The 27,024-nt window shown below is 30.0% G+C and overlaps 1 protein-coding gene across 12 annotated transcripts in view; it reads right to left on the reverse strand.

The window, feature by feature from the left end:
• Window positions 1-3,803: 3,803 nt before the first annotated feature.
• The window catches only part of LOC100749055, a 37,070-nt gene continuing 13,849 nt past the window's right edge, over window positions 3,804-27,024 (reverse strand). For 2 of the 12 annotated variants that reach the window (XM_033321023.1, XM_033321024.1), the window contains exons 11-18: window positions 25,203-25,535; window positions 21,389-21,425; window positions 19,421-19,563; window positions 13,687-14,013; window positions 11,866-11,871; window positions 10,488-10,922; window positions 9,105-9,578; window positions 3,804-8,946 (exon numbers count right to left, since the gene is read on the reverse strand). In XM_033321023.1, the coding sequence (XP_033176914.1) occupies window positions 8,875-8,946; window positions 9,105-9,578; window positions 10,488-10,922; window positions 11,866-11,871; window positions 13,687-14,013; window positions 19,421-19,563; window positions 21,389-21,425; window positions 25,203-25,535 (1,827 nt within the window). In that variant the 3' untranslated portion in view covers window positions 3,804-8,874. The remainder of the gene's footprint in view (window positions 8,947-9,104; window positions 9,579-10,487; window positions 10,923-11,865; window positions 11,872-13,686; window positions 14,014-19,420; window positions 19,564-21,388; window positions 21,426-25,202; window positions 25,536-27,024) is intronic. The other 10 variants (XM_033321026.1, XM_024368094.2, XM_033321025.1 and 7 more) reach the window with 10 other exon arrangements.

Genomic DNA, 27,024 nt, shown 5'->3' on the forward strand with positions numbered 1-27,024 from the left:
ACAATCTACATATATTTACATGACATATTTTTTTTATTTTCACTCGTAGGAATATAGGAATATGCTTCTGTTATTTTCAGAAAAAGAAATTGAGATATTTTGCATATTCCCAATTATGCAAAAGTGTCTTTTTAATTGGTATGAAGTACGAAATTAATAAGAAACAAGATATAAACATATAATATAACGATCAAGATACATTTAGGATTTGAATTCAAAATTACATTTTATTATCTTAATATGGACTAGTATAATATTACGATGTACACATTTAATAGCTTACTTATAATTTATAACTTATAATACATCCACAAACATTGATAAAGACAGTCATAATATTTTGTAGCATGTTTCATGACTGATGAAGCTATAGCGCAAGCTCTATTTATGTATAAGATATATTTTATCACTTATCGTATCGACATTACAAATGGTTGTGTTTAGATTATCTTACCAATATGATTTGTTTAAGGTAATGTTGTGTCTATCGTTTGCACTGACTTTACCCGATTAGTGATCATTATTAAATTAACATTTCCTCTCTCAAAATTGACTTTCCCCTTTCTATACAAAACTTCCCTTAAAATTAATATTAACTTACATCAAAAGTATATTTATACTAACCTAAATTGGCTATTTTTATGACATCTTATACGTTTTTTCTGTTTCAATATTAACATTAAACTGTTTTAATGAAACATTAATATATTTAAATGTATATGTATGCTCGTTTAATTTAGCTGAAATTGATGCATCAGGCTCATCTGTTCTTTACTGATATAAAGAAAAGCAATACAATAACATCTAATTACGTTCAAATAACGAATCAAAAATTAATAAACACCAACTTTTATTTCACATGTTTAGAATTTACGTTTTCCATGATATAATTACTAACCATAACACCTTTTACATGTGTAATATTAGCCGATAAGATCTAACTATATTCCGGTAAATAAAAACTCGTTGTTTTCTTTTTTACTTTTTACTTTTCAGTTACGGATATTTTCGACAAAAATTTAAGTCTTTAATTTTATATAAAATCTATAAATTATTTATCTGTTATTTATTTTCGTTCTTCAACGCGTTTCTTTCTTCCTTTTTTTTTTTTTTTTTTTTTGGCAATACAAGTAATTTTCGGACATCATCACATTATTTATCGTGAATTAAAAATATTTTTTTTCAATTCTTTCGAATATAAACTGCTTGTTTTTCGAACACATGAATGTTTATTATTTGCTATAGTATGAGCATTTTTATTGGAGTATGTTCTACATACGTAAGTTTATTTGCATAACAATCATTTTAAATTTTAAATCGACGAAACTCTTCATTTACGATGAATGAAAAAAGCATAATGAAAAGACAATCTCTTGAATTTTCATTGAATTTTTTTTCTTATACGAATTATTCGATTCAATGTATCGAAGCTCTTTAAACAATTTGTCGAGAAGCGATTACTTTCACGTGTACATTAGAGTAATATGTATACCTAGTAACTCGCGTTGCAAATCTTTGCGGTTTCATACATGTACATATATATATATATATACTATATGTATAGCTATATATTTATATATGCATATGTATATGTCTGTAGTTTTTACTGCACAAGCAGTCATACGAAATTCCGTATAGTTTAATTTTCTAATTTATAACAGTTCTTTGCGTTGATATAATTCTTTTAAAAATTTTTTTTTTTAAGTAATTACGTTAAATATATTCTGCGATTAACAGTATGCTATAACATTTTCAATACCGCGTATGTTTCTTATACGTTTAACACACGTTATGCAATGAAATGTGATATTTTGTATTGATATTACACTTTTAGAATTTTCTTTACGAATATGCTTTACAACTTTTCAACGCATAACAAAAGTAAATGCAGGGATACGTTCAACTAATGAAAACTTCATTAACTTCACTGCTTAAAAAAAAAAAACAAAAATGTTCTATCAACAACCACGCAAGGTCAGATCGACAATAATGTTATTTTGCGAATGTTATTAAAATATGGCTAAACAGACACATTCAGTCAGGGTGGTTCACGGTGGCTGTATATTTTATTTTATTTTTATCTTTATATCTATCTATCTATCTATCTATCTATCTATATATACACACACACACATATATATGTATGTATTTATATTTGTATTCATATTTATATTTGCATTCATCTTTATATTTATATTTATATTTGTATCGATTTCCGCATATATACGTAGTTATATGCGTACATATGTATACACGTACATATGCATGTTTTATCTTACTCTTAGAATTAGCGTAATGACTAGATAAATTTCGGCCACCCAATATAAACATGTTTGATCCCATATATTTTATTCGTATCATTCCTTTGTTTACCAAATATATGGATAAAAATTTCCATGCCAAAATTCATTTCTTTTTTATACATAGGACATTTGCATTCTAAATTTGTGTCAACGTTTCCGGGCGCAGTCTCCACATAACTCAAAAGAACATTTTATCGGTTCCCTTTTTTCCCCGAAAACTTCGTCGATATACGTACAACACTTTGTATAAGGCGCTATTTTATCGTACGTTTTAGAAATATACGTGTTCATACAATGAATTTGCAGATAAAATATGACATCAAATATTTCATAAGTAACGAAAAAGCTTTCGGTTGAAAGTAACAAAGTTAAATGATGTAAGATCTTTTATATTCTCAAATAATTAAAATGTAAATTATAAAATGACAGAAAAGTACCAAAGATCTAAAAGAAATTTATTTAGAGTTTACTTAGAGTAGATGTTTTATGAATGATATCTAAGTAAGAGAATGAAAAAGAAGTACATAATACTATATGTAAACGATTGCGTTCATGTTATGAACATAAACGTCCGAAAGAGTTTGACTGGATTTTTTGATGAAGGGAAACGCGCGGTGTTCAATATTATATGTGTGTATACATTTAATGTGATATGCGATGTGCAACACGCTGCTTACGTCTCTTACAATCGAATATAAACTTTCGAAATTTATTTAAGGCTTGCTTTTTCGATAATTCTGTGAAAGCACCCATAAGGATTAAATGTATAAATAAATCCTTCATGGTATAAAATTTATATCGTTATTGCATCTAGTTGTAAAATATGAGGCGAAAAAGGACTGTCTTAAAATAGCAATAAAACAACGTATCTGCACGACATGTATAATTAGATATCAGCTATGAAATAATCTAAAGAAAAAAAACCGCATACATAGAAAACTAGTACGTGTATAAAGGTACGCGTATGTTAAATCTATACAATAGAAAGATAGTTTGATTGAAAGTAAACATAATTATAAAAAATGCAATATATTGAAACTGCAATTGTTGACACGTTGATTATCTCTATCATTTTCCTCGTATTATAGAACAAAGCGTTTCTTGTCTTGATATTTATACAAAATAAATTAAAGGAACAATTAAAAGACGTTCGTGATTTACGAAGTGAGATAAGGTTTTTCCATCAAAAATATTGCAAGAAATGTAACCTTTTCTGAAGATATAGTAAAAAGTATTGAGAATACGTTAGGACATCAGCAGAAATAATAAAACGTGCACGTGTAAAGTATCATATAAATAATCTTTTCAATTGAATAATTATAATTTAAGATGAAAAATACAAAAGAAGTGACTGTTATAAATATTACATATGTATTATAGTAATGATATTAATGAAATATTATTTATTATTAAGTAATAAACATTCCAAAGTACATTAATGTTGTTAGGAAATATTATTTGTTATTTTCGAATTGGTACATTATGCGTAATGAACTTTTCTCAACCACCTCATACGTACCTATCTCGTATAAATCAAATAACATTCAACGTGCGAACAATGTGAGTTTTTACTGAACGAAGCAAGAATTAACATCCTTTTTAATTCGTATATTTCTAATATGTATCGCTATCCTGTTCACTGTATTAGATCTAAAGTGATTTCCATTTATCTAAAATATCTATATTATGCAGAGATATTCAGTAAAATCCTTGTGAAGCAAAAGCAATAATGATTTCTGAATGATAATATTGAGTCAATAAATAAATGTAAATTATCTTGCATTAAATAGATTATAAACAGCAACATTAATCGTCTGCGATCAAAAATAGTATTTCTTGGGAAACGTATCGAGTGGATTTATATTATACAAAATGTATTTGCGTATATTTGTAAGTTCTTTCTAACTTTTTGAATGCAATTCCAAAAAGTGTGAAACATTTCAATTGAAATACGAAATATATAAATAACCACATATTAATAATTGAAACCAGATTTGTTGTCGTACATAGGATTGTATAATTTTGAAATAAACATACAAATATAAAATTATAATTTATATAATATGTCCACTATGAATGCACAGTTGAATTTAAATTGAAGTTCTTGACGACAATAAACGATTCTGCGAAAATATTCTCTATTAAATGTAATTTATATAAAAATAAAATATATATATTATTTGTAGGAATTATTATTATTACTAATCTTCTTTTAAAGACGTTTCTTCTCTAAAAAATAAATTTCGAGAAACTTTTACATTTATCCTTGTTTTCGATTAATCGTAAATTATCATGAATTCATGTGTTTACGTTCGATATAAAATAAGGAATTGAAAAAAAGCGCAGTGCAAAATTTATTATATTTTTTACGATTGAAATTGCGCGTTTCGGGGAAAAAGGATAATCATATATGTATATATCTTGTCCGAAACGCGCAATTTCAATTGTAAAAAAAAGATATGAAATTTCGCATTTTCACACACGCACGTACGTGCGCGCGCGCACACACACAATATATATATATATATCTATATGTATATAATATATGTGTGATATAAGAAATGTAAATTATATCGGTTTACTGCAAAGTGTACATTGGTGTATGTGGATTTATCATTATAGACTTTTGCTTTAATAAATGAAGCATATTTCCCGATGGAAATGACGACAGTAATTTTGAAGAATTTTTATAGAGCTGAATTATAATAAGGTATTAGACAAAATGGAAGAAATCAACTTTTTATACCAGTATACTGTTTGATAGAATTGTATTTCTTGATAGAGACATATACTTAAATTTAAATAAATTTTAACAAATTTACACAAAACTGTTGCATTATATGTATATAAGCATTTTTATTTGATTTATTAAATTTTTATGCGTTGAGAAACATAATTTCTTTGGTTGCAGCAATGTTCCTATAACTATCTTTAAAAATGTGCTGTATTTTTGTGTGCATTCGACAATATTGAATTGAATTTTTAAATTAAAACGTTGTTTGTCATTCATTTCAAATAGTGTTCCAACGAAAAACTGTCAAATCATTCTATTAGAATTAAGATGGTAGAATTTTCCACTCAGATCCGTTACACAAGCATGCGCATATTTTTATTTACTAAAACATAACTTCTGTATATGTAATAAAACATAAAAAAGTTCAATTCCAGGGCATTGTAAATGGCACTGATTAAATGCAGACAAAATAAAATTAGTATAAACTACATTTTTGTACATATTATTTGATATTACAACAAACCGGTTTAAATAGGATTTGTAAAATCATATAATTCTTTAAGCGGCGAAATTATTATCCGTTTCAATTACTTTCTCTCACATTCACCCTTTCCTTTGTAATCGCTTTCCTTTTTGATTTCCTTTCTACATTTCAAAGATGTTCTATCGTGAATTTTTTTTTTTGTTTATGATAAAACAAAGATTCAATAAATAATAAAATGTATTCTATAACATAGATACTTCAAGGTTGCATCATTTTGCAAAATATATTTATTTTTACGTATATCATCTTTGGAATACACAGCTATGCAACAAAATAAGATTGCTTTAATCATTTTTTTAATATTTTGTTATGGAAAAGAATATTATTGAAAATTAGAAATATAGTGCTGTATAATCATTGCGATTTAAATAATTATGAAGAGAAGAAAATAAGAAAAGAAGAGAAAACATTAATATGGTAAAAAATTTGGAAGAATTCTTTTTGCGAGAAGCACGCAATTTTGCACTTAACTTACACTAATCAAAAGGAAATTTAATCGAGAATTTTATTAGTAGTATGCAAAAAATGTCGCAGTTGATGTATTTCTTATATTATGAATTTATTAAACGATGGCATATTATTTAGAAAGTTTCTTTTTGAAGCAAATATTAGGTTTTAATCAATCTTGAGGTACCTATATACATACATGAATTATTTTAATTTCTCAATATCTTAATAATAGAAATATAAATAAAAGGACCTGGAATAGGTATCTAGTACTAGATACAAAAATGAAGAAAACATAATCCTATTGTACAACAGAAGAAAGAAGATATTTTCCTTGAGATAATAAAAATATAAAAGCAAAAAAAAATAACGAGGAATCTCTATCATGAATTCGGTATTGTTGTTTACATAAAGAACAAAGGTAATTTAAGCTTTTTTTTCGTAATTTCACTTGTAATCTTTTACAAATATTAAGCTTGATATTCTATGAAAGTTTATTTAGAAGACAGAAATTATTATGAATTGAAATTTGATATGCGCAAAAAGGAAAATTATTATTACGTACATATCGTGATAAATAGTTAAGAAAATCATGCGATCTGACATATCATATTTAATATAGTTATTTAATGTACTTTGGCATTGAAATTTTATCAAACTTTCATTAGAAATCTTAAGATTTGCATATCGCGTATCTGTCGTTAGTTGAAGTGGAAAGCTTCCAGCAAAAAATTGATGGAACTCAATGGGTGCTGATGCGCGGTATTTACATAGAAGAGAACTCCTCTCCATGTTAATATTATTTAGTTACCATTTGTAAATGTTAATAACCTTTCAGTCGTAATATTACATAAAATCGAGATTAGAACGTCTTTTTCTTTTAAGTTAATTTATATTCGATAAGTAAAGAGTATCTCCTAAATAGTTTAATAAGATCATGTTTCAATCGTGATAACTGTAAATGCTTGTATAATTAATGAGATTGCTCTCGCTTGATTACATTAATTGTGAAAAAATGATGGAGTAATATTGCACCATGTAAGTCGGTTACGACTGACGACATTAAAATATCATCATCCATCAGTAATAAAAATAAGTGCGTTCATTTTTACGCAATATGTTACATAGAGATGTTGCTTTGTTGATCATATATTTACTTCAATAGCAATTCATAGAGTGTTATGTTCAATTGTTAAACGAAATGTTGAACTTAAAATTTCGAAGTAAAATTCTAAAAATAATTGTTCATATTTTCTGTATTATGGTATCGATACACAGAAAAATATTTTTCTATTTCCTAACGTGAAATTTTGTTGTTAAAGTTTTTTTTATCTTACAACAATTATCAAAGTGTAAGTAAATTTAAATTTAGAATACAACATTATGGAAAGACACCTTGTTAAAGTATATTTAGCGTTATAATGTTCGGTATAATAATTTTAACAAAGAAAGAAATACAGAATTTTCGATAGTACATTTTGATGCCCATACAACGTTGAATATTAAATTTCTTTCTATGTATCAATAATACTTGGTATTAGTAATTTGATTTGATCAAAGCAATTGTTAACAACAACTAAAAATATTCTTTTATCAAAAAAGATATAGTTCTGAAAAAGATCACTGTAAACAAACATTTTGTTGATGTAATGAAATGTTATACGGAGTACTCTTCAGTATAACTACCGTGATATTTATCGCGACACGTCGTATTCGAAACATTATGTAGTAGACAGTAGATCTTAATATTAGTCAAAATTAAAAAAACTAAAAGAATTGCAACTCGCGGATAGAAAAGATTAAATAAACGATGTAATTTAACATGAAGCCAACAAAATATATGAAGGCCCTTCCAGAAACATACTCCGTCGTTAACTATGTAATGTACAGAGAGTTCCAGCCCTGCTCTAAACGGTGGTAAAGAGCTTTGTGCTATGTATAATCGTGTGCACTGCATATTTCGCTTTTCTTATCGCGCATGGAATGCGATTCTCGATGCTGATTTCGCAACATATATTATTTCTGTATTCATTGTGTTTGAATACATGGAATTTAATTACTCAATTTTTTGTCTTCCTCTCTGTATTTGTTTCGCAAAAAGAGCTTCTACAAATATAAACGTCAATCTACTTATCATTTCCTTTTTGTAATAAATTATTTTCTCATAAATACACATCACAAACTATTCTTTAGTAAAGATTTGAAAACAAATATACACAATGAATGAAGATATACACAAATGTATACACATATAAAATGCAAGCAACACAATTATCGCTCTTTACTTCAAAAGTTGCTTACATTGCAGTCTTTGAAAATAAATATACAATAACACCTTTTCCACATATATTATAAATAATTTTCCCAATACATAAAATATTCCACTATTTTGTAAGGCGATAGAAAATAAAAACACATTAGACAATGGCGAGGAAGAATCGATGAAAATTCATCAAACGTATTTTCGGTTTGCAACAATTGGTTGTAGTTTCAGCATCTGGATATTATGTTTTAATAGTTGTACGAATATTAGACTGGAAAACAGACATAGAGAATCTCATTCATAAATAAAATGTTTATGTATATATTATGTATATATATATATTTTTTTTTGCTTTATGTAAATATTCAATATATTAATATTTGTCGCAACGTGTTTACGTAAATTTTGTTGCTTTGCTAAGCAGGAGCTGGTGAGAATATACGAATAGAATTTCACAAGAATCGAAACACAAAGCAATTTGCGTAGAATAAATCTGTACAGAGAGTAGAGTATTGAATAATATGGTAGTGGATGGCGGATGTATTGTCTGTTCACTACGCATATCAGCCAGGCAATCAAACGCTTATATGTACACTGGAGATTCCTGGCCAGTTAGTAGCCTAAACATCGACGTGGGCATCGTTTTCATTAATATCTGAAATAAAATACAATCGGTAAGAAGCGTATTACAATAACAATTATTTTAAATACAAATGTATTTCAACTTTCAATATATTTCAATAACTCGCAAGTTATGAAAGTGAATGTCTTTGAGGATAGGAGTAAATTAAAAAAGAGAAAGGTGATACATACTTCGCCAACGGATGTGGCAAGAAGATTGACGATCTTCTCGTGGGGCACGGCGACGACGCTTTGATTGTTAATTTCGATAATCCTATGACCCACTCGAACACCTCCTCTTTCAGCGATACCGCCTCTTAGTAGACTACATATTACTCCATTCTGTACACTAAATCCTAACTGATACTTTGTGTCAGGTCTTTTGATTTTGACCTCGACTACTGGCGCGCACGGGACGACAGTTAGCTTGACGACTGTCTGATTTTTTGAATTCTTGATGTAAGTCTGACAAGTGGAGAGAGGCAAGCCAACTAATGAAACACCATTGATGGCTATTATCTGATCACCAATATTTAATTGTCCGCAACGAGCAGCCGCTCCGGCTGGTGCCAAATTTGCAATTACAACTGTCGGTAGCATAGAACCCCATCCAGATTCAACGATTACTACACCCAAAATTTCGCCTTTCGCCTTTGGTACCACAACCTGTAAATGTTCAATGATACAAATTTGTTAATTTCAATCAAAATATCATGAGTGATTACTATTTTACTTAGCCTCTTTAATGAATAGTCTTTTATGAAGTGATAAGTATAATCTATCTAAAGGTTAATTTCAATTTGAAAATTATTTTTCATGCATAAATTGGACGGAGGACCCACGCAGGGTTTCATAAGAAAACTTATCTCTGCTAATACTTTTGTTCGTCATTACATGTATTAGGTCAATTAATAAGTTCGTGTCACTTATTCTTTTGCTATTTAGAAACATTTAGTTTCGATATCATTCGCATTTTCTTTAAATGCCAATGAATAGTTCGATTTAAATTTGAAGACTTTAAATACTTCTTGAGTGAGTAAACTTCGTCAATAAAGTTGACAAAGAATTAATGCAAAGATAAAAAAGTGGCAAGTTGCCCACGTCTTACAGTTACAGAATAATTATTCATCCATATCGATACAATAATTCTTCAGAAATTCTGCTGAACAGGATTAACTGTAACGGATAAACAAGTTTGACCATTGCCATTTCTCATCTATACACTTATTTTTTTCAACTTCCCTATCACATTTGCCATAAATGCTAATAACATTTTTTGTTACTTGAGAGATGCTCTGAAATGTTCTGATACTCAAAACTGGCTACATTTTAACTCTTCTTTCCGAATAGGTACAATCAGGAAACTATCTCGCGTGAGAGAAAACATTTTTTTATATAAAAGGAGCAAATATTATTCGTAGTATTGTTCATACAGTTCGTTTCCTTCGTATTTCCTTTATGATATTGGACGACATTAACAGATCAGAAATTATGCTCGCGTCAGGGTGATTTTTCATAGTTTATTAGACAGAATATACTACTAGATTATATACAGTATAGAAATTAACGAATTACCTCTTTTTGCATTTCCTTTTTGGCAAACATCTGTAGTTCGTCACCGAATATTTCTTGAGAATTGAGTACCTCCTGATAATCCATTTCTTTTACGAAACTATGATCTTCTATTCCATTTGCTTTAAGGAATTCCATATAAGCTACTTGAAATGCTTGTCCGATGCTTTGTGCAATAAATCGGGCTTCTTCGCTTTCAAACACGTGACAAATCATCTTTGGAGTTCTGTTGATTTTCGGCGCCTCTTCCATTTCGTGTGGTACGAATCGTCTTCGTGCCATTAGCACCACTACATCACCAATATCTGCTATATAAGATATTGTTCTTAACGCGTGATCCATCATGATTTCTTTTAGATCCGTATTCAAAACCATGATCTTTTCCGTCGAGATGAACAAATCAACTTCTGTGCTTGGTTGAGTTTCGCCATCCGGTGCCTGTACGTACAAATTTTTATTTCTTTATATTTGAATGGCATAGAAAATTAAAGCACTGAAAGTCTATTTTACGTCGACATAAAATAGATTCAATGACAACAATTACGAATTTTTAAGCTGAATCAACGACAAGTATTTATGTAGTAACCTTTTGAAATTGAAACGAAGAAATTCAAACAAGAATAGTATGAAAGTATTATACGATTGTTCAACTGATTACTAGGGTAGATGTAGCAAAATGGATCTGAAAATGAGGGAATTCGACGATTGTAATTCTTACTTTTTATATCACTCTACTACCTACACTATCAATAGCTACCTACACTATCAATCTTCTTTACAAACAGAGAGATTAATCTTTAATTTTTATTTAAAGGGAATATATGTATGTAACTACTGATAATATCTGTTTTTAAACCAACACATTTGCCGACTGTTTGAAAAAGATTTTCACAAAGGCAGTTATCAAAAGTAATTATAAATGAAATTAAAAAGTTCGCTGTAGTTCTGGATTTGTTGGTCTAAAGATGTCTTCTATTCTATAAAATTGCAAGTATTATTAGTAAAATAAATTTATTAACGTGCTTTCGAGTATTATGTATATTTTTCAATATGTATTTTGCATCGCAAATATTGTCAATGAATTTTTTATGAATATTTTCAAAAATATTTACTTAAAAAGGAAAAATTGTGAGATTAAACACTAGTTATCTTGTCGTTTTTATCTCAATATCAATTTTATTAGCAAACCAAATAATTGAAAGCTTATCATAAAAGTATTGTCATCAATAATATTGTCGTCGAATTTATTAAAAATCGTGTAGAGTAAAGGTACTAAATGGAAGTTCCTACTTTCAACTACCTATATATTTTGTTTCATCTTATATCTTTGTTACACATGAAAAAGATATTCAATTAAAATGGTATTGTAAAAAATACGTACCAATGCCTATCACGAAGAAGCAGCATGTAGAATAAAATAAAGGAAGCAATTAATTAATTAATTGAGATTAACAATATTATACAGTAAAGAACAGTAAGAAAAGATGCTGTAAGTTTACTATATATCATGTTTAAATTTAAGGCAAGGAATGATGCACAATATTGAAAATGCGATTGTTAGTAAGTTTGGTGAAATAGAATTCACGTCCATATGTATTTTTTCTATACTAATAAACTTGAAATTCGAAACTTCCGTAAACCTGAGAGTTTAATAAGAAAACCTAATCAAATGTGTGTGTCACGTATAATTGTGAAAAACATTATACATTCAAAGTACAGTTCGTTTAAATAATCATGTCTAGTTACACCCATTTTCATTGACAACGAGTAAATCTAGATAATTTTCATTTAAAACAATTAAGCAATTATTAATCTATCGAAGAAAAATTCTCTTACATTATCTTTGAAATATTATAATTATCTTATCCTTCTATCTTATTAATACGCATAAAAGTTTACTTTCTTCTTCGTTTCTGCTTTAAGCTCTGATCTTCAGTTGATTTTCAACTTATAAGAAACTGTTACTTGATAACATGTTTCAGTCAGTGTTGCGAGACGGTAATAATCACTGAATTTTACTTCAATTGTAACGTAAATTTGATAAGTGAAAAGTGGCTCTTTAAGAGAATACGGAATATAATAGGTAAATAAGTAATAAAAACGTAAAATTATTAGAAATTGGAAGCTTTTTTTTTTTTTTTTTTATTAACGTGGAGGAAATCCGCACGGACACGAGGTCGCTTCTGGAGAAAAGCGGCGTGGTAGTGCCGGACTCCAACCGACTAAAACCTCCACGATGACCGTCCCGGCTGCGATCGAAAGGGGCCCGGGAACCCGTGTGAGAGATACACCGGGCCCAGAAATTGGAAGCTACATTTTAATAAAATAAAACATTCTGCTTAATCTGAACACTCGCTAGTATGCCACGCTCCATACGTTGAAACCTGCATCACCATCGGATTTGGCTTATTAACCAGGACAATATACGGATTCCTGCACCAATTACTGGTCCTATACAGGCGAGTTATACGCGCAAGACTTAATTATTCTTCCTTTCACGTTCTTTCGTGCGGTTGGTTCCTCGCGATAAACATTGTTTTTCATTTCTTTTTACGGAAGGAAGCGTCTCTTAGAAAACACTGTAAATTGATCAAGCAATAGTTTCATTACTTTCGAAAATAATCAATGTTTGACAAAAGATGTCTAACATTATCGATGTTGCGAGATGTTGTCATTCTTGTACATATCCTAAAAGGTATCGTCACACGTTTTTGTTACAATTGAGGAGAAAAAAGACGATGTCAGAAATGTGAAAAGCTTGCGTGCACCTGACAGATTTACATGGTATATCTTTCTGTGGAATAATATCCTTTATTAAGTAAATTATTTTTTGCATCTTCTATTTATTACTTTATCTTGTTAACTGTAGCATCCACTACAAAGCATTTGCTGTGTATTACTACGAGCTATCTAAGAGTTTTCACTCTTCGATACCTAATTTGCTATTTAAAGCGCTAAGATTCTTTCTTTAAAACGAAGATATATTTATTAGAGTATCGGGCGAATAATTCAATTTGAAGGATTCAAGAACCAAGGTAAGTAACATGTACGTAAAGTACTCGTTGTCAGTGAAAGAAAGCGAAGGTGTAATGTAAAGAGAAACGAGAAATAAAAAAAGCAATCTGTTGCAGGTAGGAGAGTCGAACATAACAACGATTATAGAATAGAATATAATGATACATCTAAGGGTTGGAGGGCGGACCTTGATCTTAGTCACAGCCTCCCGCACTATGTGGTTGTTAAGGCGCTTACGTCTCCCTTCCTCTTCAACTTCAACCGATCCGAGAAAGTGAAGCCTGAAAACGGTGGTGGGCTCCATAGAGCCACTGATCGGGGCCAGTTTTGGTTGGAGCCCCACAGTCTGCGACTCGGACTGGCCCCCACCAGATGCGTTCCCTATGAGTTCTTCACTCGAGTCGCATTCATCTTCCTCGAAGCTTCCTTGCGATGCAACGCTGCACCGACCAAACCCTTGCTGCCCCCCATAGTTTAACAGCGTAGCCTGCATACCCGTAGCCATTGGCCCCTCCTTCCGTAACGATAAACAAAACAAATGCTCTTGCTAGTCACATTACCACGCACCACCGACACCACGAGCAAACGCGGACAATTTTTTCGTCTTTTCATTTCCCACTTTTATTTCTTTTTTTTTTTTTTTTTTTGCTTTTCCTCTACAATGCATTTACATTTCTCGAATTTACTGTCGTTCTACTCTCTCCTCTATCGTGTACATTCTTCACCACGGCAAATACAGAGCTAAACTCGATTCGGGGCAAAGAAAATTCATTACGTTTGATCTTAATCGGCTTGTTATTTTCCTTTTACCGAATACGTACATAAACACATTAATACACGATCGGTATTATATTTGTTCTATTTCGTGTTTTGGTTGGAGCAAGTGTGTTACGGAATAACTTGACGTTTGTTAAATATTAACTTTCAAGTATCGGTATGATGGAAATCACACACAGATCAGATCGAAATTCGTGTGAAGCGTTTGAAGTATAAGCCAACAAACTGTACAGAACCACTGAATTGTATACGATAGAAGCTGGTACTGTATCATGCTTCGAGATGTTGGCACTCGTCATCTCACACAGACAATGTCCTATCGTTGTTCAAATCTAGCACATCGTGCAGATCTGTACAGATCTGTACATTTTTAGGATTCTTAAGAAACATTTGAACATTTAACAAATTTAATAATATTCATTTTCATCGAGTTTCTAGGCGTAAAATCGTATATGAGTTACGAATCATTTCCTGATATATTATGATGATATATCTTGAAATCGAATTATTTACAAATTCTTTGATTATATGGCACTTTATAAATATCAATTTCAAGTAAATTGTTTGCAAGAATTATAGAAATATTAACAGTTCATAACTATTAATAATGTTTTAAAACTAAGTCCTGAAGCAAGTTCATCTTTTAACGACACATTTATCTTAAGACGCCGTGTGTTTCTAATATTTATATCGTCCGTTTCAGATTCGAAAATAACGCAGATATAATGAAATACATATATCGCGTTCTTAATAGAAGTGACGTTACTTGGAAAATCCATCTTACGAGTACGCTTCTTCTTGTTGATAAGTTGATTATCAGAATAACGTGTTATTATGTTCAGAGCGCGTACTTAGTTTCTTGCGTCTTCGAGTTGTGTGACTTTCGAAGTTAGAGTGTGATACGTGCAATATTCTTTCTTTCCTCAAAAAGTATCTAAAGTTACCTTACATATGTACGTGTTACAGTGAAATATAATAAAATATTAGCTTCGTTCTATCAAGGTTGATTTTTACTTTCTATTATATTTTTATTATATTCAAAGGCAAATTGAAATTAAAGTGTGACATTCTTATTTCGGAATTAACGTATCAGTTCATATGCTAATGTGAAGCACACAAGTCCATCAATATAAATGTACTTTATACATTTTTTTTTTCCTTCTATACTGTGATTTATGTTACACGAAATTTTTATAATACACGATCGTGCAGAAAGAGACATAGTGTTGCGTACAATCTACGAAGCAAAGTAGGGCAGACAACTATGTATACACAAGAAAGTAATCGTAAAGGAGCCGAATAAATATGCCTCTTTTTCATGAATAATACCAATATATTTAAAATACATTGTCCGAATTTTCCAAGCATGTAAATACATGCATAGTAAGTTAATTTTTACCAATGTGATCACACAGCGATTGCTTTTCATTGTGCTTTGGTTTGCAAAGGCCATAATCTTACTTTTAAATCTTATTGTATTATTAATTTATCACTGGTATATACATGGCATAGTTAACAAAAGCAACGTTTTTATTTGTTTGTATTTATAGATATATGCTTGTATTTGGTATTTTATCCAGCTCCTATCCGAGACAGATAAACACAGAGAAACATCAAAATCACATAAAAAAAGTGAACGATAGGTAGGTGGTGGTGGTGGTAGTAACATGAGGAAGGGGTGACTATTAGAGAACATTCGGACTTTTTTACGTAGTGATCAATTTTAATGCAGATCAATCCCCAAATTAGTCTTGTGTACAATCAAACTATGTCTTAGTATTCGAATATTTCCTAAAAAAATTCATTACATAGAATGATTAAACAATATTGTGTAATTATGTATATAAAAATGGGAAGAATTTTCAAAATTATATAAATAAGAAGCAATAGTTATACTTTTATACTGCAGCAGATTATCCTGTATAATTTTAACAATAAATTATGTAATTAAAAGATATTATATTTTTATACATAGATAGAAATATCATCTTACAACGCGGTGTAAACCATGCTATTATAATTATCGTGTAAATTTAAATTACTTTCCTCTTTTAAAAGAATCTCGACCAAAAGTTTAATTCAAGATATTAATTATTATTATAAGATATTATTAATTAATTTTACTTTAATTTATATATTTACATCGATATTCGCATTTTTTGAGATAGCATCAATCTGTTTTATTCGAAACTGCTCATTAAATATTTTATGTAAAATTTATATATTAGCTAATATAACATCTAAATAACATACGATGCGTAAAATTGTTTCTCTTATACTCAATTAGTAATACTTTGTATAGAAATTTATCGAGAAACTAAGTCTTTTACCTTTTTTAAAGTTTTATCATTTTATGTAACTTTTCTAGAATATTGTAATTAGAAAATTATTCGAATACTAATCGATTGAATTACAAAGGTATATGATACTGTATAAAATAATTCGGTGTAAAGATGGAACAAAACACTAATTCATCAGAAGAGACGTGATCAAAGCATGTGTGTAGAAAAAGCACAGTCAAATGCTAATAATGTAAGTATTTTCTTATACCGAGTGAAACATGAGTTTATGAAAAATACATAGAGAAAATTCAAAATTACCGTACCTTTGCTTTCTTAAAAACAACGTATCTGCCTGGTATTATAATAAAATACAAAAAATAGATCGTATTTAAATAGAGTATTTAGAATCCACAACACGATCAATTCCTTTAACCAATTGATAATTCATCTTGCTGCTACTTCTAAATTATTCTATATTATTATTCTATATTAAAATGTTGATTCTTATTAGCGATGTTTCATTTCATGTTAAATATTTTTAAATTTCCAGCATATCGAATCACGTGTTTTTTTTTTTAATTAGAATTTAAACAAGGTAATCTTTTTAATATTTTAAATTCAAAGTTTCGTTTAATATATAAGGTTGTTCGAAATTATTATTTCTATTTTATTAGATTTAATTCGATCGTTGTTCATTTTAAACAGTCGTATCCGATAATTCAATTAAGTAAAATGTTGGCAATCAACGTGTTGCTGATTCAGAAATTATTCGTTTGGTGTACATCAGTCAATGATTTCTTAATGTTATATTACCAGAAATTACATTTACATAATATAGGATTAGAAATCAATAAAAGAAGAATTGCGTTGAAATTCTGAGGAAAGGTTAACTTCGAATATAATCCTTCGTTTTCGCGATATTCCTAACTTGTGGGAAAAACTCTCAGGTTTAACTGAAGTATCTTAGCAAAAACTTTAATTTATTTTCTTTGAACATACTTTTTTATACTAGGCTATTTATCAGCTAAAATTTAATAAAATACATATAAATTTGTATAATACATATTTTTTATGACATTCTATATTGCATTTTATTGTACATGCAAGGACGCGTCAGTGCATTATATTACTGTTATACACATAAATCGCATATACATACATCTTATAGAGCTACCGAAAAGATATTACACTTCTATAAGTATTCAACATAAATCATTTTAAACAATAGTTTTCTTCATACATCTCATATAAATCACCGTAATATTTAACAGCTTGCATATATTGCACAGATAACGCAATAGGTATAAACGAACATATATTATGTATGTATATGTAATAACTATCTACAGGTATAAATAAAAAATACCGTGAAGAACAAATAAGAGACATTTGATTATTCAAATTATCAAATTTTAATCCTATCTAAAGATAAGGCTATCTAAAGATAAGATCTAAAGACCCTATTGAATTCAATGCAATATATTCTTTATAGAGTGTTTGATAAATGGAAAGTTTCAAGATTAAATAATACAAATATCAAATATCAAAATGATCCCTCGTACAATCGTGAAATTAATATTAATTAAGCAGGGAATCAGATATTTAAGTAAATTCACTCTATGTGCTATTATGTTTGAATGTTCCTGCCATTGATCTTATAATTATTTTATACATATATGCACGCATTAAACCTCGAAGTGAAAGTTAGATACAATTAATATCTTAAGAACTTACTTTTTATATTATTTATCGAGAGCTATGTTGATATTAAAAGAGTAAAAATCGAATGCGTGTCTTATACAATGAATGATCGAAACTCGATAATTAATTATGCACATTAACATTCTATTAAAGTACGAATCATTTTGTTTTCACGATCGAGAAATTTCACGTTTATCAAACACAAATCTTCTATAAATAGGAGTTATTCTTCCCTTCTTGTAATCTTTCCACAACATAAACCACTGTTCGTATATACAAACATATCTGTATTGACAAAACAAGAAATGAACAAAAAAAAAGGAATGCTTACGATAGCAACAGGTCTTTACCTATGAATTATGAAGTTTCGAAGGAACTAAAGATCTGCCATGCATTTACCGAATGAATTGTGCAAACGATACAAATATGTCTAATAGTGGACAATCTACCCTTACTTCGCAGTGTTGCAATCGTTTATAATAATATTATAAGTAACGCGCGATAAATGCGAGAGTTATGAGAATTATACGTGATCTCTACCGCGTACATAGAGCGTAAATGAGTGTATGTAACGTTTAACTTGACATTAGATATCCTAACATATTTAAATATGTTGCTAATTATAAATACATATGGTTATGATCAGATAACCGTATAGAATAGGGCTCAGCGATAGGTTTCATCGAAATAAAATATATAAGAAAATTCCACATCAAATTAATTGCGTTTTCTAATTTTACTCTTTCATCGTTTGTAATTTTGAAGTAAATTGCGCGTAGAATTTTTCTGACATGCTAAATACAAAAATACATGTCATGTTCTTTGCTCTTTCTTATGCAAGTTACACATTCTATATCCTACCGTATCTTCTGCCATATATTTGAATTATCTCTTAATTTCTTATTTTTGAAAGGAATGTTAATAACGACGCTGTAATTGAATGAACAATGTGGTTTTCGTATTAAATAAATCGTAAAAAAATAGCTTGGTAAATTACTGTTTCCGCAAATCATATTAATTTAACGTGGAATAATTGCCAGATCCTATGATATCAAAGAAGTAAAAATATAATTTTGAAGGAGGGAAACGAAAGAAGTAAGTCGTAAGGTAAAGAGCATATGCGTAAAATGCAAACATATAATAAGAAAATGATAAGCGTACCTTTATCCTAGACACAGCTTCCTCTGCCTGACACATACGAGTCGACTTGGTAGGTTCTCCTTCGCAGACGAGCTGAGTAGATCCGAGATATCTGGCTCGGAACAATACTCCTTCGATCAAAACTGAAGAATCGTTGAGAAGAGCTGAAACGTTCAAAGAAACGTACCATTTAGACTTCTCACGCGATCTCTCCTTCTTCAAATTGCCGAACAACAAAGAATAATCGAACGATGACTGAACAAGTCTAATTGAAGACGCGCGTATTGGAACAGGAACGCTTCCCATCGAGGTTTCATTATTTTTTAAATTGTCTGTTAACGTTATATCCATATCTCTTATTAACCAATTGTTCGCTTGATGTCATTTTCTGATCTTTTTTAGACTCCTTACAAAATTACCAATTCTTTCTTGTTTCGCAATTAAGTATCAAAACGGTTCTGTATGCGTTGAAAGTTTTGGTATAGCAAGCAAGTATAGTACAATTTTAATGTTCTTCATGGTTCTTTAACATATTCTAATAATGAATACGTTCTCTGGTTGATTTATTTAATTTATTATCTCTTCAAATTCAACAACTAATGTCAGGCATGGAAAATTGGAACCTGCTTGAATATATATGTTTCATATATGAATATTTATTGGTATCACATAAATCTTTAAATTATAATTTTCAATTATATTTAATTAAAACAATATAATTTCCTTCCTTTGCACTTCTTATTCTTCATATTTCTTATACTCCATAGTTGATTTCTTGTAATAGTTCTTCACTAGTTTCGATAGATCTAAGCTTGATCCAAAGTTTCTAATTTTGTATAACTAATATACGTATACAATTCGGTTATATAATACATAGATAAAATGATTCCACTGAAATGGACATTCTTAATTTTTAGTTTTTTCTAACAAATCTAACATCTAAATAGATTATAAGTACATCACAGAAGTACATTTCGTACTGTACTGATCAACTTCCATAAATATCCTCAGAAAAGGAATTAGATCAAACAGTTATCAGCCGATCGGATATTATCAAGCTATCTGTCGTCATCTTATCAAAGGGCTTAAAGAGATACAAATTCATGCCTTCCAAACATGCAGTGATGTTAATATTTATAAATTAGCTAGATAATTTGCTTGCTACAGCAAAACTGTCACGTAAAATTGAAAGCAATGTTGTTACTTAAGTTATCCATTAGTAATCTTATTTAGTATTATTAGTAATCTTATTCTTATTCCTTCCAAATTTATAGAAGTAGCAAAATTGTAAACATAATTCTTACAGTCTTCAATCGTCAATGTAAAATCGAATAACTTTCAACAGTTAACTGATTATATTACAAGTTCCAAATTTGAAAAAATGATAAATTTTACTTTAAACTACCTACCGAGTATATCCAACAGGAATGCAGCAAATGAAAGACACATTTTATACATTTATTAGTATGTACATAATTTGAAAATGAATAGTTAAAATAATCAAAATGATAGAGTTAGGAATATTTTTTAGAGTTTGTTTTGAATCGACTATAGAGTAAGATCATAGAAGTAACATTATCTATAGCGCCACATAAACTTTAATCTTATTGCAGAAGATTAAATAAACATTAATTAAGCGTTTTTGCCTTCTTAATCGATATCATACAGTATCAAATAAGATAAAAACAATTAATTTCATATACCTTTAGCTTATCATGAAGTTTTCTAACATAGCAACGTCATATTTTAATTTTCTAAAATACTTGTGATAAGCGATCTTTTTCTGATTTATCACTATATTTCTATACTATTTACAACCAGAAAAATATATCACATGATGTTAAATAACATTCCTCAGTGAGTAATAAAAATTATTGTTATATCACTTATTACAAATATTACAAAATTATTACGAAAAGCAATACTAAATAATGAAGTAACATGTACTTTGTATGTATTCGCAAAAAGTATAGAAATAGTTTTCATTACCTTCTTTATTTCTGCTTTTCTTCTTCTCTTCTTTTTCCTATTAAACATAAAAATATTTGCAATTACTTCACTACTAAAACAAGCGAAAATTCATCATACAATATTATGGATACGTGCTTTTGCAAATTATATTTTGTACCACTTATCAAAGCTTCATTCATGCAATAGTTTTTCAAATCTAACTGTCTCGATAAATAAGTTTTAAAGAAATATTTATTGCAGCTAATGTATAGTTAAACAAGTTTCAAAAGACCTTAACCCGAACCATGAGTCTCTTTTTATAAAATTAATAATTAAATTAAACTGTATGGATGTATATGCTTTTTATTTCATTGTTTTTGTATTTATCTAGCTACCTTAATATCGCGATATTGTTTTAATATTGTAATATTTTTCAAAATGCGATCTGAAAAAGAAGAATAAAAGACTGAAAAATAAAAGATAAGGCGATTACTTTTTTAATAAAACCGTACTTAAAGATTACCGTTACCATTTGGCTCTACTTTATTTGCATTACAAAAATAACGAAAACTGTTTTGAATTTGTTAATATGCATGCACTTGTGACGTACTATGTAACTATCTATCACTACTTCGTGTTTGCATAGTATTTGCAAATTGCATTGATATGTATCTCCTTAGATTAGTATATTATACAATTCATATTTAATCACCGAAAAGGAAGAAAAGATGGAAATTATATACGAGGGGTTCAGAAGCAAATCAGAACAAGTCCATTAGCATTGAAACCGAAATAAAGAAAGTTTTTACAATTTATATGGTTGTAAATATAAATATTAAAAAAGTGATAATACTAATAAAGATACAAAAAGCGATTTTTATTATAAGATGACATACGAATAAGCTTAACCGTAAGAGAAAGAAAAGAAAACGCTATGTTTTTTTAATAGAAATCAGATTAAATCAAAGAATTGTGATATGTCAAATATTTGTTCGGATTATCACTTTCAAAGCCACTCAGGCATCAAAGTTCATTTGATTTACCTTTGATATGAATGCTAGTGTTTTTCCCATTTACTGTAGGCAAGATTCGATAAAACCTATAATAATGCAGCGGAGTATAACGTATCAGATCAAACATCTGTTTCTTTTTAATTTCTTTCGTGAGTCGATACTCTGGACATCGAATACAATTCCTTCTTTACAACTTTCTTTACAACAAATTTTGCTAATTATTTAGAAAGCTGCCGCCACATTGAATTTCCATAACTTTTTAATATGTCGTTAAGGGCATGATTCTAAGCAATTTTTTTTCTATACACGTAACCGCCACTCGATCTTAGTTTCCGAGATATTCGCAGAAACTGTCGGTATCGTTACAGTGAATATAATTGGGCATCGGATTTAAAAAGCTAACGAAGGTCCTAAATCTTATCTTTTCTTTATATGTAGTATATATAAACGAAGGTTGGACGAGGTTCAGTATTCCACGGATCTTTCGTATTACAGCTTCGTGCACAACAGCATATTAAAAATGATTACCTTTAATGGTCAGCGTTAGGTTCGAATTAGTCTTTAAAATTTGGTCGCCGCGTTATGACTAATATAATTTGGGTAATAATAACATAATTATAATTCATACTAAGCTTTATATTTTATTGATATTATCCCGCCGGAACGAATTTTCGGACACATTTCTTGCAGCTTCGCGTATGCAGTTGTGAATGATTATTTCGATTCGTGAAGTATGGTACAAAGATAAAGAGATTAATGGTGGATGGATGTAAACTATGTCACAGGTATACGCGCATAGGTAGAACTCTCTGTAGTGATATCGACAGCTTTCTGCAAATACTAAAAGAGTCCAGCGGTAACATGCAAAGGGAAAAGTTGTTTAAAATTTCTACAATATTTTAAAAAATCATCGAAATCTAGGACAGCATTCCTAAATAATTATCTTCAGACCCACTATCAGAGGAAAGATAATTTTCTGATAACAAAAAAGGGGAATTTTCATTTTATTCTCTCACGTTGAAATTATTCTCTAAATAACAAACAACAAAGCGTAAACTTAACGCGACTTTAAAGTGACTTACATTGATCGTCCGTTGAATAATTTTGACCAGTAACTCAGTGGTCGATATAAGTACCGAAATCTATTGTATATCTATGTCTGGTTTACATTAGAATTAGGATTAGGGGCGTGAAACGAATCTTCGTTTGGATTACACGTGTCGTTATGCAATAGAGAAGACATCGACTAGTGCAAATACGATTATCATAGAACCGGACAACTAACCGTGGTAATTAGATACTCGAGAAACTAATGACAATGATCTTAGGTTCAATAACGAATCCGCGGTCGACGGGATGATCGATGAACGTGCTCACAAAATCTAAGTCGGACGCGTAATATTCACTGATCGTAAAGTGTTACTCTATTCGTCGATGAGATCGCGAGAGAGTATGACTTTCCCGTCCCGATGATGCCACAGAGGAAAACTATATGGGGTGTGTCTAAGGACACGAGATCATCGGATTCGTCGAGAAAAGCCTTCGTTCAGAAAGTAAGGGAAATTGGCGTTGCTGCTAATTGGTCAATCTCCATATCGGTGGTTAGAAAAAGATGCTAGCCGCCTTCGAGGGAAAGTTGCTAGTGGGAGACACCGCTCGTTGAAAAATAGGTCTCCCCTATTTTCCTGTAGTTGGGACAAAGACTGTTCGTCCGTTTGAAGGACTTTAGTTAGCTAAATCTTAAGATTTATAACCCTCGGGCTAGCTGAACATGTACTGCGGAGACGCATCGACATCTGGCAATCATCTTACTCGAAGAATAGGGTCTGCGCGTGGCGAGCTACGGGACAGAGATCGTTGGAATGTTTACTGTCGAGTGTTACAATTATTTCCTTTTTAAGGAGAGCTATAGAATTACTTCATGCCTTTGTTAGACACAGCGTTCATCCCGTAACCGCGGCTACGTTCAGCGACAGACTGTCGCCTCGAGCCAAAGCTCACTATCACTAATCTCGAACAATTACAATAGGATTGAATAACTACAATTGTTTAATTACAGCTATCGTAGACTCTAGATTACAATGTTGCGGGATTATCCAAAATTCCAGAGGCTCCGGTGTTCTTTCGTCTCCGACATCTACATATAAACGTAGCTACTTTATCAATTGGAATATTTTAATAATAAAATAGTTTTTGGACCATGTAACTCATTTTCGGGGAAGTTGGACTTGCACTGATTGATTTCTGAACCCCTCATATAATGGTCTCTATGTATATAGTGGAAGAAATAGCAAACGATGTTATTGATTAGGAGGATTGTACTAAGATTACAAATAAATGCAATCAGTTACTCTAAAACTCGAAATTTTTGAGGATTCAAATATAAGGTATAAATATAGATATAAAAACCCCAAAAGGATTATAATTTTATCGAACACTTATTTTCGAAATTAATAAAATACAAATAACAAATCCTTTTGAAAAACATTCATGAGAAATTATTAATTATTTTATGAATATCAAAATGTGATATACAATTGTAACATAGAAAAGTATCTTTAATTTTTATTTATTTAATTAATTAATAATTTAATTAATAATTATTTGATAATCATTTAATTTTTAAATAATGAGAGATTATTTTTTTTAAACAAATAACGAATAACAAAAAGATTGTAGTAAGTATATCAATTGGTATTTGTTGTTTGTTGTTATTTAACTGAATGTGTTAATTGCACTAATGGTAATAATAAATGAATAGAAAAGAGAGTAGTAGCAGTATGATTAGTAGCAGCCATAATAAAAGAAGATAGGTTGATGAAATTTAATTGAAGGGGCACCTTTTTCACCTTGTTGCTGGATTCCTTGAGACTCTGAGGGGACGAGGGAGAATTTTTGGCTGGAGTCTTCTGTGGACTTGTCGTAGGTTGTGAGGGAGTAGTAACATCGCAATCGGAAGGCGGAGCTTGAATAACGGAAACTACTGGAGGAGGTGAAATAGAGGCAGAAGCGGAAGTGGATACACAGGCTGAGGTCGAAGCTAAGGGTTCCGAAGGTGCTAGCGGGCTTTCTACCGGAACGACACTCAGGCTTTTCGGGGGAGTTTGCTTAGGAGTTGGCACTTTTCCACTCATCGGTGGTAACATTGTCCTAGTCTTAGGCTTCCTCCACCCCTATGTAACACCAATTATATTTATTATGTTAGTCTGTTTACCCTTAAGATAATACCCCTACACAGATCATGCACTACCTAAGGCATATTTTTTATTTTCTTTAATCCTTTACTTAGTTTAACGTATTCTGAATAAACTAATCTTTATGCATTATAATATCTTTCTTCGCAGAATACACAAGAAGGGGGCGATAAAGATAGAAAAGATGTGAAATAAATTAAAATATTTTCTGTATAAAAATAACGGTTAATTTTATCTCAAGAATTTTTTCTAATCGTAAATAGTTATAAAATATAAATAAGATATAAACACGAAACTATTTCAATTTTACTTGTAAGAGTTTTTATAATTCCTTTGTAAAACCCATATTTCCTTTTCCTTATTAAAAACTAATATTTAGTAATAACATTTGTAAACTATAATATTTATCTTAGTATCTTATTCAGTTAAATGATATTTTATTGATATTAAATTTATTTATCGTTAAATAACATTATTTTATAATTAATGAACTTTACTGAACTTCTCTTAGATATTGCAGAATATTTTTAAAATATTTTTTGTATTACTAAATAAAGGATTAAGACCATTGAACAATTATATGTTATCATATCATCAAGCAAGTTGTATAATATGAAAATTATTAATCTTTAACGAATAAAAGAGTTTTGTTCTTGATATATATAAGATATTCGAAACTGATTTGTCATGATCACAGCATTTTTCTACACCCTGAATCCTCGATGTGATCTTGGCCTTGACGTTAAAGATCAAATCTCTTTGTTGCATCATATTCTACTCATCGTGAAGACGAAAGGTCTCCAAGGAATCGTGGTTCGCAGCACGATAGTTCTTTTGAAAAAAAAAGAGATATGTTGAAGTTCCATTAATTTTAAAACTCGCTTTGCAATATGCTTATGCACAATTAGCAGTCAAATGCAGGAAAAGTAGCATCTATTGTCACATATGGATATCCCAGATCCATTATTATAAATTCGATATCTCCTTTTTTTTCTTTCTCGTTATTATTCCTGAAGTCGCATTTCTACATTCCGACCAAATTTCTCCCCAAGATCACGCACTGACCTTGACGATAAAAAAATTGTTGAATCGATCGATGATGCTACTCCATCTCACACTAGTCGACCGGTTCATCAATTTTCTTATAATCTAAAGTCAGGGCGTCATCTAGTAGAAAAATTGATTTGGAATGTAGAAATGTGAGCCCGCGGCTGCGAGAGAGAAAAAAAGGGAGATATGGAATTTATAATAGTGGATCTAGAGTACCTACGTATGACAATAGATGCTACTTTTCCTGCATCTGACTGCACAATATAAGCAAATTACAAATAAACTGAATTTGAAAATTAATGTAACTTTAACATTTTTTTCCCCAAGGGAACTATTGAGTTACGATTTACGATTCCTTGGATACTTTTTGTCCTCACGATGAGTAAAATACGATGCAACAAACAAAATTTTGACCTTT

This window comes from Bombus impatiens, unplaced genomic scaffold (assembly GCF_000188095.3).
Source record: "Bombus impatiens unplaced genomic scaffold, BIMP_2.2 scf_0389, whole genome shotgun sequence".
Lineage (NCBI taxonomy): Eukaryota > Metazoa > Arthropoda > Insecta > Hymenoptera > Apidae > Bombus > Bombus impatiens.